General features: G+C 43.5%; 1 protein-coding gene across 1 annotated transcript in view; it reads right to left on the bottom strand.

The window, feature by feature from the left end:
• The window catches only part of LOC143649069 (mitochondrial adenyl nucleotide antiporter SLC25A24-like), an 84262-nt gene that overhangs the window by 46995 nt on the left and 21540 nt on the right, over positions 1 to 15727 (bottom strand). Inside the window, 2 exon segments of the mRNA XM_077119343.1 lie at positions 8479 to 8646; positions 14748 to 14858. Of these exon segments, the coding sequence (XP_076975458.1) occupies positions 8479 to 8646; positions 14748 to 14858 (279 nt within the window).

The raw sequence follows: 15727 nt of genomic DNA, 5'->3' as shown, positions 1-15727 counted from the left end.
ACAGATCCAGGAATCACGGGGTAGAAATTGGAGTGGCATCAGTCACTATTAATCCTAGCGATCCACTAGAATTTTTTTTGCTTTCTGTCCTATGAGTTTATGCTCTGCTTGCCTCTAGGTCTTAGTTCTAAATGGAGGAGGTTCTACCAGGAAACACAACTATTATTCCACTGAACTGGAAGTTAATGCTGCCACCAGGTGATTTTGAGATCTCCATGCCTCTGAACTGACAGGCAGAGAAGACAGTTATGTACTGGCTAGGGTGATTAATCATGATTACCAAGAAGAAATTGGACTGCTACTACACAATAAAGGTAAGAAAGAGTATGTCTAAAATGCAAGCTATCCCATAGGGCATCTCTTAGTGCTACCATGCCCTCTGATTACAGTCATGTGAGTAATTTCTCTCTCTCTCTCTCTCTCTCTCTCTCTCTCTCTCTCTCTATATATATATATATATATATATATATATATATATTATGCTGTTGGTTCTATTTCTTTGGAGAACCTTGAATAATATACTGTCTTAACTATGATTTGATTTTTTGCGAAATTGTAACCCATGTCAAAGTTTGAAATATGTTCTACAACTAATTGTGGTGCTGTGCTTTGAAATTCATAGCTTTTTTGTATATATGTGATTTTTCACAAAAAAAAGGAAAAAAAAAGTCAATTATGATGATAAAAAAGTATTTAAGCAGCCCTCTAGCCTCCTATATTCTGGAGCAGCTAGAAGGGAAAATATGAGAGGATTGTATGGTAGCCTGTGGAGAGCCGCCTCCCGGGTCGGGCCTAGTGGACACGCCGCAGCCTGCCCTAGAGTTCCCCCCGCCCATCGAGTGAGCCAAGATGGCGCCCGCATCCTGCCTCCGCGTATGACGTACGCGCCCGCCTGCCCTGTCTACCAATCACCCTTGTATACGTGGCGTTAGCCCATTGGGTCTGGATTTTGTATATAAAGGCGTTACCCGGACGGGGAGGGGAATAACCCACAAGGAGCCGTACCTGACGGCCGCATAGAGGTTGTTCCCCCGTGGGGTGTCTTCCCCCGCGTGGAGCCAGTATTAGAGAAAGCTTGCTTAACCCCAGTAAAGATCTGTACTCACAACCGCTGCGTGTTCCGGACTCGTGTCTTCACCAAGGTTAGTCTGTCTGCGTCTATCTCTCTCTCTCTCTCTCTCCGGCCCGGCTCTCGCCGGTTGGGCCTCCTGGTGTGTCGGTCTGCCGAACAGCTGAGGCGTCGTGCGGTCCCGAGGCCAGTTCCTTTTCTTTCTGGGTCAGCGTTTCCTTTCGGAGCGCAGCGCCTCTACCTGTGTCCTCCGCGCGGCTCGCCGCCCTGGGGCCCATGGTGGGTCCTGCCGGACGTCTGCAGGCGGGGTCGGGCCGGAGACCCGCTGCCTGGAGCAGACTGGAGGCCGCCGGGTGGGAGGAGCGCGGCGCCTGGGCCCGTCGACCTGGGAGCTCTTCGTTGCACCAGCGAGGCAAGGCACGGGACGGCAGCCAGGCCCTGAGCTGAGTGAGAAGTCGCGGACAAGTGGTGGCCCGTACGGGGACCCTCTCTCTCCGAACTTCCGGAGTTCGCAGTGGACTTTCTGCGCCTGATCACCGCGGAAAGGTGAGTACCTATTATTAAGTGGGAGTTAAGGGCCGCGGGTTTTCAGGTAGCCCCGGTGACTCGGGAGAGCTCCCCGAGTGATTAAAAGACAGTGCCGACTGCAATCATGGGGCAGTCAGAAAGTTCGCCTCTGCTAGCTCCTTTAAGAGCAGACGGCTCCTGTAAGAGTGAGCCGCCAACTCATAAGCCGACCGAGCCCAGCAATAGTCCCGACACCTCTGACTCTGAGTCAGATAGTGATGGGACCGAAGGTGCGGATGCGCCCCCGTTAATCGACTGGGAGAGGCCCCCTGTCTCGCCCACGCAGCCCTCCGCCCCGCCAGTGGTCACTGTAGGGGCGCGGCAGTTTCCCAGTGATCCCGGCAAGAAACCTCACCGAGAGCTCCCCCTAGTGTCCGAATCTGGTAATTACGCTGGTCCGCCTTTGCGGAACCCGGAACCCCTTGCAGGCGGGCCGGGGGAGGGGCATCTACAGCTGTATCCCCCACCTGAATACTTAGGCCCTCAAGACCCCATATCATCAACAAGTGGAAGGAGGCATTTCTGGAAATGGGCCCCCTCTTTAACCTTTAGGCCTTTCGGTATACTAGGTGGGTACCAACCGCTTAAGCCAGAGCCAGCCCCAGAAATGTACCCGGTTATTATTAATCCCCAAGGTAATAATCAGTACGAAGCATATGATTACAAAGTTTTAAAGGAGTTACGACAAGCTGTCCATCAGTATGGTCCCAATGCTCCTTTCACATTAAATTTAGTTGAAAATCTTTCCGCCCTATGCCATACACCCGCAGACATATACCAACTAGCCCGTGCTTGTCTGCCTCCAGGCCGATATATAGATTGGAAAGCATGGTTTGAGGAGTTAGCTGAAGAGCAAGCCGCAAAAAACGCAGCAAGTAGACGTGGCGGTTGGAATGTAGATATGCTGCTAGGGAAAGGTGCCCACTCCCAAAATCAGACAGGGTTCCCCCCAGAAGTCTACGGACAGATCTTCCGCTGCTTCGTAGGCGCCTGGAAAAAGTTAGCAGGTCAGGGAGAAGCTCAAGCTTCACTTAGCAGCATACACCAGGGCCCCACTGAACCATTCGTAGACTTTGTAGCCAGGATGCAAACTGCAGCTGAGAGAATTTTCACAGACCCAGGAATAGCAGAGACTGTAGTTAAACAAATGATATTTGAGCAGTGCAATAAAGAGTGCAAAGTAATTCTAGTACAAAATAAGGGAAAGAGCTTGACGGACTGGGTTCGGCTGTGCAGGGACGCTGGCAGCCCGTTAACTAGTGCAGGCTTAGCTGCCATGCTGGCCAGCTCCTTACGAATAAATGCAGTGCAAACCGAAAACCCAGGAGCAAAGCCTAAAGGATGCTACCAATGTGGCCGATCGGGACACATAAAAAGAAATTGCCCTAATAAGGACCAACCAACCACCGCCCAACAATCTAATAAGCCTCATGCGACAGCCAGACTCTGTGGCCGTTGCCATAAGGGACCCCATCGCGCAGAAGACTGTAGATCAGCCTTCGATGTGCAAGGTAAGCGCCTTTCTGGCCGTCCTGAGCAAATTCCAAAAAACGGGCAGAGGGGGTCCGCCTTTCCGGTGGGCCCCCTTACTGGCAGTGTGGCGACGCAGTACCCATCCAGCTCTGCGCCTCCCATGGATCAGCAGGACTGGACCTCTGTGCCACCTCCAGGCTCGTACTGACCCCATCTATGGGAGTCCAATCAGTGAGAACCTCCTTTAAAGGGCCCTTACCGCCAGGTACAGTGGGGCTCCTTTTAGGGAGAGCATCTACAGCCCTGAAGGGACTAACAGTGATACCAGGTATTGTGGACCCAGAGTCCACAGATGACACCCGGATTATGATACAATCTCAGCAAGGCACCTTAGTTATTGAAGAGGGTGATAGGATAGCACAGCTTCTACTCCTACCCAGCTTGCATGCACTCCTTCCAAGCAGAAACAAGCAGAGAAAAGATAAGGGAGTTAGGTTTACTGAAGGAGTTTTTGAGGGCCTTCATATGTCCTTAGAGAATCGACCCATGTTGACTCTTAAAGTGCAAGGCCGACCCTTCTTAGGCCTGCTAGATACCGGGGCCGATCGGTCGATTATAAGACAGCAAGAATGGCCCCCTGCCTGGCCGACGTGCAAGGCGGAAGAAACCATTAGAGGAATAGGCCATGTCTCAGCACCCATGCTGAGTGCAACTGCCCTTCATTGGGCAGATGAAGAGGGACATCAAGGTAACTTTAAACCCTATGTACTAGCCTTGCCCGTGTCCCTATGGGGAAGAGATATTCTAGCAAAAATGGACGTTACCTTGACCAGTAACTGTTCTCCAACTTCAAAAAGTCTGTTAAAAGGAATGGGATACGTCCCTGGCAAAGGATTGGGAGTCTCATTGCAAGGGCATACAGCGTCCATACAGGCTGCCCCCAATTCTGATAGACGAGGCCTGGGTTTTTCCTAGGGGCCACTGAGGGGAGACTCCCACCCACACCTATAAAACTAAAGTGGAAGACCAGTACCCCGGTGTGGGTGCCTCAGTGGCCCTTACCAAAAGAAAAGCTGTCAGCATTGCATACTCTAGTGTCTATACAGCTAAAAGAGAGCCATATCATTCCCTCCACATCGCCTTGGAACACTCCCGTATTTGTCATAAAAAAGAAATCAGGTAAATGGAGACTGTTGCATGATTTAAGAGCCATCAACAACTGCATGGAGTCCTTAGGACCTGTTCAAATGGGGTTGCCACTCCTCTCGGCCCTGCCAAAACACTGGCCTGTTTTTATCTTAGATCTTAAGGACTGTTTCTTCTCCATTCCACTTCATCCCGAAGACACTCCAAAATTTGCGTTTACTGTGCCCTCTCTTAACCATGAGGAGCCATGCCACCGTGTCGAGTGGACAGTCCTGCCCCAGGGCATGACTAATAGTCCCACCATGTGCCAGCTATATGTTGCTGCAAAGCTGGCCAACACTCGACAACAGTTCCCCCAAGTAAAAATCATCCATTATATGGATGACATTCTCTTAGCCCATAAAGACACAGATCTTCTTAAAACAGCTTTATCACATTTAGTCCTTAGTCTTAGAGAAGCCAACCTGGAAGTGGCCCCTGAAAAAATCCAGATGACAGAGATTACCACCTTCCTGGGGGCAAAAATCATGCCTCAGCATGTTTCCCCCCAAAAAGTGTCTCTCAGAGTAGATGACATACATACCCTTAATGATCTGCAAAAACTTATGGGAGATATCAATTGGGTTCGTCCGTACTTAAAGATCACCAATGCCAAATTAACACCTTTGTTTGATTTGCTAAAAGGAGATTCAGACCTACACTCGCCCCGGTGTCTCACCCCAGAGGCGAGGCAAGCACTACGTCAAGTAGAACAGGCGCTCAGTAGTGCTGCTTTAAAAAGAATAGACCCCCAAAAGCCATTCGAAGCCTGCTTACTGCCAACAAAACTACAGCCCACGGCAGTGCTATGGCAACAGGGACCATTACTCTGGGTCCACCCTGGAATTTCCCCTAAGAAAAGTTTAGAGCATTTTCCTACAGCGATTGCAGAGTTGGCATTGGAGGCCATCAAGAAGGCCATACAGCATTTTGGCCAACAGCCTAAGTACCTCAGAGTACCTTACTCTTCTCAGCAACTTGAGATACTTACTGGATGTATAGATCAGTGGGCCATTCTCCGATGTACCTTTTCAGGAAATATTGATAACCAATACCCAAAAGATCCCCTCTTACAATTCGTTACCCGACACCCAGTGATCTTTCCTAAGGTGACTTCATCTAAACCACTAGTGAACGCACTCACCGTGTACACAGATGGTTCCAGCTCCGGTTCAGGAGCATACTGTACAGAAGGGGGTACTCCCAAAACAGTACTCTACCAACCACAAAGACCTCAATGGGTAGAATTACAAGTCATTATTACAGTCCTAGAGGAATATACCAATCCGCTAAATATTGTATCCGATTCCCTTTATGTTGTGAACTCTGTTGCAGTTTTAGAAACGGTAGGCATCATAAGGCATTCCTCTTCAGTTAGACCATTCTTTGCCAAACTTCAGGAAATAATATATGCCAGACAAAATCCTTTTTACATAACTCACATTAGAGCCCACACAGGCCTGCCAGGCCCCATGGCACAGGGAAATCACGTAGTGGATGTGGCCACTCGACAGCCACATATCTTCCCTGCGCTGACACCGTATCAACAGGCCCAAGAGTTTCATACTAAATTTCATGTCAATGCAAGCACCTTAGCCAGACGGTTTCACATACCGCGTGCAGCTGCCAGAGATATAGTCAGAGCCTGCAATAATTGTGCAGAACAGAGGGTAGTCCCTTCAGTTGGAGTTAACCCCAAGGGCCTCATCCCGGGGGACATTTGGCAGATGGATGTCACTCATCATCCAGAGTATGGCAAAGCCAAATATCTACATGTGTCAGTAGACACATGTTCTCAAATTATATTCGCATCTGCTGAAACAGGAGAGAAAGTCCACCAGGTTATTGCTCATTGCCTCGCCGCTTGGGCGGCTTGGGGCAAGCCAAAAATATTAAAGACAGATAATGGACCTGCTTACACCAGCAAAGCCTTCCAAAGATTTTGTGCAAATATGGAAGTGCAATTAAAACATGGTATCCCCTACAACCCTCAAGGGCAAGGAATCATTGAAAGAGCACACAGGTCTCTTAAAGACTTGCTCAAAAAACAGAAAGGGGGAATAGGCCATGGCCTGTCCCCGAAGGCTCAACTGTCTGTAGCCTTATTTACATATAATTTTCTAAATGAAAACTCACAAGGAATGACACCTGCTCTTCAGCACACTACTCCGAGTCCTCCACATAGAGGTCTAGTCCGTTGGAAGGATGTCCTGTCAGGACAATGGCAAGGCCCTGACCCAGTGCTCAGCTGGGCCAGAGGCTCTGTTTGTGTTTTTCCCCAGGAACCAGGACGTCAACCTGTGTGGGTTCCGGAAAGACTGGTGAGAACCGTGACGTCGCCCGAGGACGCCAAGGAACTGTTGCCCAGAAAATTGATAAGCCTCCAACCAGAGCCACCGGATCCGGTCTCCAACTCTGCTGATGATGGCGACGACCGAAAAGATGACAACAACAGTGCAAGTGACCCTCCGACCGAGTAGAAGAGAGACTAACTTTAACCCCACTTTTCCCACTACGAGCTACTGTGGGACCAAGTCACCTCATGGTTCTCTTGGCCCAGGTTGACCACTTGGATTCTTTTAGCAGTGGGACTCTTAGTAACTCTGCTCATTGTTAAATGTTTGTTAGAACGCTTGTTCCAGACGCAGCAACAGCTACGCGTCACCACTATGTTGGCTATGTCACTCGCCCCTGATATTCCTGGCAACGACCGTCCCGCTACCCAGTCCTTCCCCTCACTGTATGACCCGTCCCGGCCACTCAGGGCGGGGCGCTCGAAAACAGGATCTGCTGCAAAGCCCATGGCCGTGTCCCGGGTGTAAAAGGCGGCACCAGAAGTCATAATTTTTGTCTAAAGGATGATCTCTACGGCGGAGTCACGGTCCTGGCCAGACTAGACTCCGGCCATTGCACAGAGACACCTAATGACGCTCTCGGCTCTGGTTGCCGCTCTCCTGCCCCCCTACATAACCCAGTTGCGAGGCGAAGCACTGCAGGGAGAGTCACGTGGTTTCCAGCTCACGGGCTCTCCGGTCTCTATATGAGGTGAGCATTCTGGTCGGTGCCAGAGGTTCAGCCGCAAGATGGCTGGAGCCTAGTCCAGATTCCCCAAAGCACCAAATCATGTAGTGGGCCTCTCAGGCTCATGGGAGCACACTCATCAATGGAGACACTGGGTCAAAATGAATAAAAAAGGGGGAGATGTGGAGAGCCGCCTCCCGGGTCGGGCCTAGTGGACACGCCGCAGCCTGCCCTAGAGTTCCCCCCGCCCATCGAGTGAGCCAAGATGGCGCCCGCATCCTGCCTCCGCGTATGACGTACGCGCCCGCCTGCCCTGTCTACCAATCACCCTTGTATACGTGGCGTTAGCCCATTGGGTCTGGATTTTGTATATAAAGGCATTACCCGGACGGGGAGGGGAATAACCCACAAGGAGCCGTACCTGACGGCCGCATAGAGGTTGTTCCCCCGTGGGGTGTCTTCCCCCGCGTGGAGCCAGTATTAGAGAAAGCTTGCTTAACCCCAGTAAAGATCTGTACTCACAACCGCTGCGTGTTCCGGACTCGTGTCTTCACCAAGGTTAGTCTGTCTGCGTCTATCTCTCTCTCTCTCTCTCTCCGGCCCGGCTCTCGCCGGTTGGGCCTCCTGGTGTGTCGGTCTGCCGAACAGCTGAGGCGTCGTGCGGTCCCGAGGCCAGTTCCTTTTCTTTCTGGGTCAGCGTTTCCTTTCGGAGCGCAGCGCCTCTACCTGTGTCCTCCGCGCGGCTCGCCGCCCTGGGGCCCATGGTGGGTCCTGCCAGACGTCTGCAGGCGGGGTCGGGCCGGAGACCCGCTGCCTGGAGCGGACTGGAGGCCGCCGGGCGGGAGGAGCGCGGCGCCTGGGCCCGTCGACCCGGGAGCTCTTCGTTGCACCAGCGAGGCAAGGCACGGGACGGCAGCCAGGCCCTGAGCTGAGTGAGAAGTCGCGGACAGTAGCCCATGACAAACTCTGGGATTTGTCCTGTAACCACTTGTCAAGAAGACTTTGAAAACTATTGCTTTTTTATTTCTCTGCTTTGTATATATGTTATACTATACAATAAAAAAGTTTAAAAAATAAATAAAATATTATTTGATTTTTAAAATTTAAATGTATTATACTTTCAGATCTTATCTATTATAAGTTCATCATGGAAACAAACTCACCTCATAAATAGTAATATCCACACCTGCATATGGTATGACAGCCAGTAAATTAGGAACGAGACCTTTGTAAAAGCCTCTAACCCTCTCATGCTTCCAAATTTTCCTGGCACAATCCAACATCCCAGAGTACTGACCTGTTCTACTTATGGCCAATTTGGTCTTTAAAACCTAAATGTGGAAGAAAATGGTATTAGGTCATTGATTTCCAAACCACAGATTTCTATAATATATGAGTTACAGAGTTAATCCATTATTATAGAATATTAGAGAATGAAATCTTAGATCAGACACTATTTCCAGTGTTTTCCTACTTCTTGATTACCAGTAAGAAACTAGACTGCTACTACATAATATTTTAATTTTTTCATGGTTGTATTTTACGAAATGCAGTGCTTAAGTGCTTTTGCCAAATTTCTAAATTTAACTGTGTAGGATGATAGTGTCTGAATTCAGCTCTGTCTTCTTTTTGTTCAAATTACACAAGAATATGGCTACAGATATTTTACTGTCACTCAAACAAGGAATCCACAAGAAAAGGAAAACACTTATAACCCTCATCCTCAATCTTAGTATTCTAATAAACTGAGTTTAGAATTTCACACACACACACACACACATGCACACCCTCTATGAATAGGTACAGATATACGGATGTTTTTTAAAAAATACTTGCCATATAAGTCAATAAACATTTTGTTTGATTGTATTGTGTCTGTCAAAAATTCATGTCCATCTGGAACTTGTGACTTTATTTGGAAATAGGGTCTTTGCAGGTGTAATCAGGTTTAGTTGAGATCATACTAGGTTAGGGTGAGCACTAAATCCAGTGGCTGTTGTCCATAAAAGCAGGGGAAGAGTTGGAGTTACACACACAAAAAGGGAAGAGGCCATGTGATGAGAGAGGTGGAGACTGGAGTGATGCAGCAAGCAAAGAATGCCAAGGATTGTGACAAACACCAGAAGCTAAGAAGAAGCAATGAAGAATTCTTCCCTAGAGCCTTCAGAGATAGCAAGACCCTGTTGAAAACTTGATTTCAGACTTCTCGTCTACAGAACTGTAAGAAAATAAGTTTCTGTTATTTTAAGCTATACATGGCAATCCTAGGAAACTAGTACAATGATCAAGATGTACAAGCCTGAACTCTTGATTTCCTTCCCAACCTGCTCCACCTGTACCCTTCCCATCTCAACTGAGTGCCCCGTCATCCTATCCCTGGTCAAGAAGAAAAACCTGGAGCCATTCTTGACTCCTGTTTTTCTTACACCCTATGTCTAATACTGTTTCCTAATCAGGAATTCCTATTAGCTCTGCCTTCAAATTATACCCAGAATCTCACCAACCTTGTTATCATTACCATGGTTTAAACCACAAAAATCTTTCTTCTGGATCAATTCAATCATTTTCTGATTTCTACCCTTACCATTTACAGTCTATTCACAATATAGAAGCCAGAGTGATAATTTTAAAAAGAAAGATCATTCATACCAAACCCTACAATGGCTCCCTTTATCATCAGAGTAAGAGTAAAGGTTTACTCTGACTTGTTTCACCCATTACCTCTCTGACCTCATCTTCTACAACTCCCTCCCCCATTCACTTTGTACCAGTCACATCAGCCTTTACTGTCTTGATAGCCAGACAGAAGCAGACCTCTGCTCTGTTCCTTCTGCCTGCAGTGCTCATCCTTCAGGCATCACACTATGTAACTCCCTAACCTCCTTCCAATTCTTTGCTCCAAAGTCACCCTCTCAATGAGCCTACCCATCCTCTTTAAAATAGCTACCTTACCCTGGACATTTCTACTTCTTCATACACTGTTCTAATTTTTCTTTTTCTCTGGCACTTATCACTGTAGACCATACTTATCATCTTCTAAAACACTATATAATTTACTTATTTCTTATATTTGTAAATTGTCTGCCTCTCCCTGTTAGAATATTTTCTCAAGTGCTTCAAATATGCCTGACAAGTAATAAATACTCAGTAAGAATTTGCTGAATAAATTAATCAAGGTCTTGTTTTAATTTCCTAGGCTTTTCAAGCAAATACCATGAAATGGGTTGACTTAAACAGTGGGAATTTATTCACTCATGGTTTGAGGTTGGGTAAAAATCCAAATCATCAAGGCAATGCTTTCTCCCTGAAGACTACACCCAAGGGCTGACTGCTGGTTATCTTTGGTTCCTGTCACATTGCAGTGCACATGGTAGCATCTCCTGGCCTTTCCCTTCTCTTCTGAGTTATGTTTCAGCTTTTGTGGTTATATATATATATATATATATATTCATACCCTTTATAAAAGGCTCAAGTAAGAGGATTAAGACCCATCCTGATTGAGGTGGGCTGCACATTAATCTAAGTAACCTCATCAAAATGTCCTATTTACAATGAGTGCAAACCCAGAGGAATGGATAAAATTTAAGAACATATTTTTCTGGATCTTAAAACCACCACAGTACTATAATTCTTTTAAGAAGACAAAGATTCCTTGACAAAAGCTTGAATACTCCAGTCTACTCTCTTTACAATTGGCATGACTTTCTTTTTTCAGGTCAAAAGTAATAATTCTCTTTGTTGTTATCGTTGCTTTCTAATATGAGACTAAAAGAACTGTTCCAGATTAAAAGATACTAAAGAGACCTGATAACTAAATGCAATAGATGATCCCAGATTAGATCTTGAACCGGATTAGATCCAAAACCTTACTGGGACAATTAAAAATTACTGTTATTTGAATAAGGACTGTGGATTAGACAATGTCATATCACTTTAAATTTCCTGATCTTGATAATAGATAAAATAAAGTTCTTGTTCATAGGAAATCCACACTAAGTTATTTAAGGGTAAAGAGGCTCAATGCTTCCAACTTACTCTTAAGTTACTTATTTAAAAATTCATATACATGCAAATACACACAAAAAAAAGAGATAGAAAGCAAATGAGGCAAAATGTAAACATGTGGTGCATTTGCATAAAAGATATACCGGATTTCCTTGTGTTATTCTGTAAATTTAGTTTGAAATCATATCAGAATAAAAATTTATCTCCTCCCCCACTAAAAAACAGAAATGAACCCCCACCCTATACTGAAAAGCTTCCTTTAACATTTTTGTCCTTTGCCTTTGCTAAACTGAATCTTCTTCCTAATCCTGGCAAGTACAAAAGCTGATATAGCATTTGTAACAGGAGTCTGGAGCCCCAGAGAAGGTGATAGAAGAAAACAGAGAGCTAAGAGGAACAGACACAAGTCAGAAAGGATGACATACAGAAAACCCTGCTTGTTCTGGTTTGAGAGAATTAGATTATCTCCACGGACATGTGACTCACCCAATTGTGGGTATTAACTTTTGATTACAGGGAGATGTGACTCCACCCATTCTAGGGGTGTCTTAATTAGTTTACATGAATCCTTTAAAAGAAGAAACATTTTAGAAAGAGCCACGAGAACCACCAGAGCCCAGGCAGCCAAAGACCTCTGGAGATGAAGAACTGAAAATGCCCCTGGGGAAGCTTCATGAAACACGAAGCCAGGAGAGCAAGCTAGTTTACATCACCATGTTCATCACATGTCTTTGCAGTTGAGAGAAACCTTGAATGCCATCGGCCTTCTTGAACCAAGTTATCGTTCCCTGATGCTTTAGATTGGACATTTTTATAGCCTTGCTTTAACTGGGACATTTTCATGGGCTTAAAACTGGAAACTTGCAACTTATTAAATTCCCCCTTTTAAAAAGTCATTCCATTTCTGGTATATCTCATTCTGGCAGCTTGCAGACTAGAACACTGATGATGCTGAAATGCTAAAATTCATTACAAGAGGAAGGTTATAGCTCTTTCCAGGTAAGTGGCCCTCAATTTTATGCTGTCTATTCCTCCTTCATTGAGAGATACTATAATAAAAATGTATATGCAGGACTCTCCTTATCTTTACTAAATCAATGGCTTTATTACTGTACAAATGTGAGGCTACGTAATCTGAAGAAAGTACTATTTATCCTAGGTAACACTTTCGCACAAACATATAGATCAGTTTAGACCTTGAGTGAAAAAGTCTTAAAATTAAAAAAAAGATGCAAAATCTATACTGGTTTTAAAAATTGGATGAATCATCCTTGTGACTACACAGAACTAAAGAATTAACATTACAGGTGTGCTGGTTTGAAATGATGTATGTACCCTAGAAAAGCCATGTTTTAATCTTAATTCCATTTTGTAAAGGCAGCCATTTCTTCTAATCCCTATTCAGTACTGTGTGCTTGAAACTGCAATTAGATCATCTCCCTGGATATGTGATTTAATCAAGAGTGGTTGTTAAACTGGATTAGGTGATGAAATGTCTCCACCCCTTTGGGTGGGTCTTGATAAGTTTCTGGAGTCCTATAAAAGAGGAAACATTTTGGAGAATGAAGGAGATTCAGAGAGAGCAGAGCAGAATGACATAGCCACGAGAAGCAGAGTCCAACAGCCAATGACCTTTGGAGATGAAGAAGGAAAATGCCTCCCGGGGAGCTTCATAACAGGAAGCCAGGAGAGAAAGCTAGCAGATGACGCCACATTCACCATGTGCCCTTCCAGCCGAGAGAGAAACCCTGACTGCGTTCACCATGTGCCTTCTCATTTGAAAGAGAGAAACCCTGAACTTCATTGGCCTTCTTGAACCAAGGTGTCTTTCCCTGGATGCCTTTGATGGGACATTTCTATAGAATTTTAATTCTAATTTAATTTAATTTTAATTAAACTAATTTTTAATTAAATTACGTTTAATTTCTATAGAATTTTAATTTTTGTTTTAATTGGGACATTTTCTTGGCCTTAGAACTGTAAACTAACAACTTATTAAATTCCTCTTTTTAAAAGCCATTCTGTTTCTGGTATATTGCATTCTAGCAACTAGCAATCTAGAACAACAGGAAAAAAAACAACTATTCAAAACATATTTAAATTACACACAGCTCCTCTGGGTAATTTAAAATTAATTACTTTAAAATTAATTACTTTGATGTTTAATCCAGGGTCCCTGTTTCCTTAGACATTAATTTGTAGTTTATACAAAGAAGAAGAACAGAAGTAACAGAAAAAGTGAAAAAGAATTTAAGATAAATATAATTACAATGCTTTTATTATATTATATTATATTATATGCAATTATTATACTGATGGAACAGTATATTGCATCAAAATTTAAAAAAACCTGGAAACATTATAAATTAAGATTTTCATCATTGAAAAAATTCAATGGACAGGCTGAAGAGCACCATGGAAACAGTTAAGGAGTAAAGTCATGACTGGCATATATCAAGCCAATAAATTCTCCTAGGATATTATTCAAAAAGAGCAAAGGAAGGGAAAATCTCATGGGCTCTTGGGTGTTATCATCAGGACTCCAATATCCATAAAATAAGAGTTCCAGAAGCAGAGAATGGAAAGTTTTTTTTTTAAATACCCAAAATTGAATAGAAGAAAATTTCACAAGGCCAGAAAAATACAGGCATTTTCACTGAAGAAAAGGCCCACAATTAATTGAGTAAGATGAGTGAAAACAGGTCCAAACTTAGATATTTCATGGTAAAATTTCCAAAAGGCAAGAACTGAGAGAAAATCTTAAGCTTCCAGACTGTTAGAATTAGTAAAGTAATATAGGATAGCTGGATACCAATTAAACATAAAAATTCAAGAGTTTACATATATAACAATAAACATTACAAAATGTAATGGAATACATTAATAGCAACAAATATCCTAAAGTATTTAGTAATATAAAAGAGTCAAAATCTACAAGATCTATATAAAGAATATTCTAGGGCAGTGCAATGGTGGCTCAGTGGTAGAATTCTCACCTGCCATGCCAGAGACCCAGGTTCTTTTCCTGGAGCCTGTCCATGTTAAAAAAAAAAAAAAAAGGAAAAGAACATTCTAAAACTCCTGAAAAATACAGCAAAAGATCTAAATAGAAAGAGACATTTGTCGCTCCTGAATGAAAATATCTAATAGTGTAATTGTCATTTCTTCCCAAAATTCATCCATTTTTTTTTGAAAAGAAACTTGACAAGCCAATTCTAAAATTCATATGGAAGAGAAAATGCAAAATAATAGTAACAGAAATGCTAGCTTAGCTGTCACGGCTTCAATGATATTGTCTTAGCAATAGATTTGCCCTATCAGGTATAATTATTACTAATGATATAAAGATTATGGCTCATTTGAAAAAAATTCAAACATTGCTTCATTAAAGATAGCAATTAAATTATATTTTTTCAACAGTACTTACCTCTAAGGGGTAAATGAAGGTCTGGGCAGTAGCACCAGCCAAAGCACCAGAAGTAAATTTCTCAGTAGCTTCTAATCTGGCTTCTTCAGAAGAAGTAAAAACCTTCTTATACTGTGTAGACAGGGGTTTAAAGGAACATCAGTACTCAGAAGACCCAGAGGGAATACAGCTTATTCAATATTAATGGGCATTTAGTCTAGTTAAAATTTAGTTTAAAACTATAATACACATCACTCAATACCTAAATATAGTCATTCACATTATATAGGAAACCCCAAACTTAACAGTAGAGTCTTCATTTTGCACCTCTTTTTGCCTAGAATAAAATCTGATCTATATCAGACATTCAGTAAATGTTGATTATAATTAGGAAAAAAGCAAAGAGTAGGGAAACCATTGTGATGGAAACTATCAAGAATCTTATGCAATAAATTCTGGTGGGTGTCAAATTTTAATGAAGCAATATAAAATGACAAATCTAGGTTTAATCTTGACTTGGTCACTTACTGAGAGATCCAGGACAACTTACTTAACTTCTATATAATTCAGTTTCTACATCTGGAAGATGAAGTCAAGGGTCTTATTTATGCTGGTCACTATTATATCTGCAGCTCTGACTTTGCAGAACTGTTGTGGAGATTAAATATAATAAAGCAGATATATAATGTGCTTGCCATATAAAACGAATAAATGATTTTTATTATAATTGCATATCTGAATGATAATGATACATTTTTCCTTACAGAATTAAATTTTCAGAAAAAACACCTCCTTGGCTTCTGGTTATTTATTTTAGGTTCTTCATTGTTCCAAGTCAATTAGTACATCCTATCATTCTTGCCATAGTGATGGTTTCAAAGATGGATATACATACACAATCTGGATGAATGAGACCCAAGAAAATGTTTTGGAAGAGGACTCAAAAGAAGCGTCCTTGCTTTTCTGAGAGAACCAAAAGGAAGGACAGCTTTCTTCCTTTT

The sequence above is a fragment of the Tamandua tetradactyla genome, chromosome 11 (genome assembly GCF_023851605.1).
Source record: "Tamandua tetradactyla isolate mTamTet1 chromosome 11, mTamTet1.pri, whole genome shotgun sequence".
NCBI lineage: Eukaryota > Metazoa > Chordata > Mammalia > Pilosa > Myrmecophagidae > Tamandua > Tamandua tetradactyla.
This window is presented reverse-complemented; position numbering and strand designations above follow the sequence as displayed.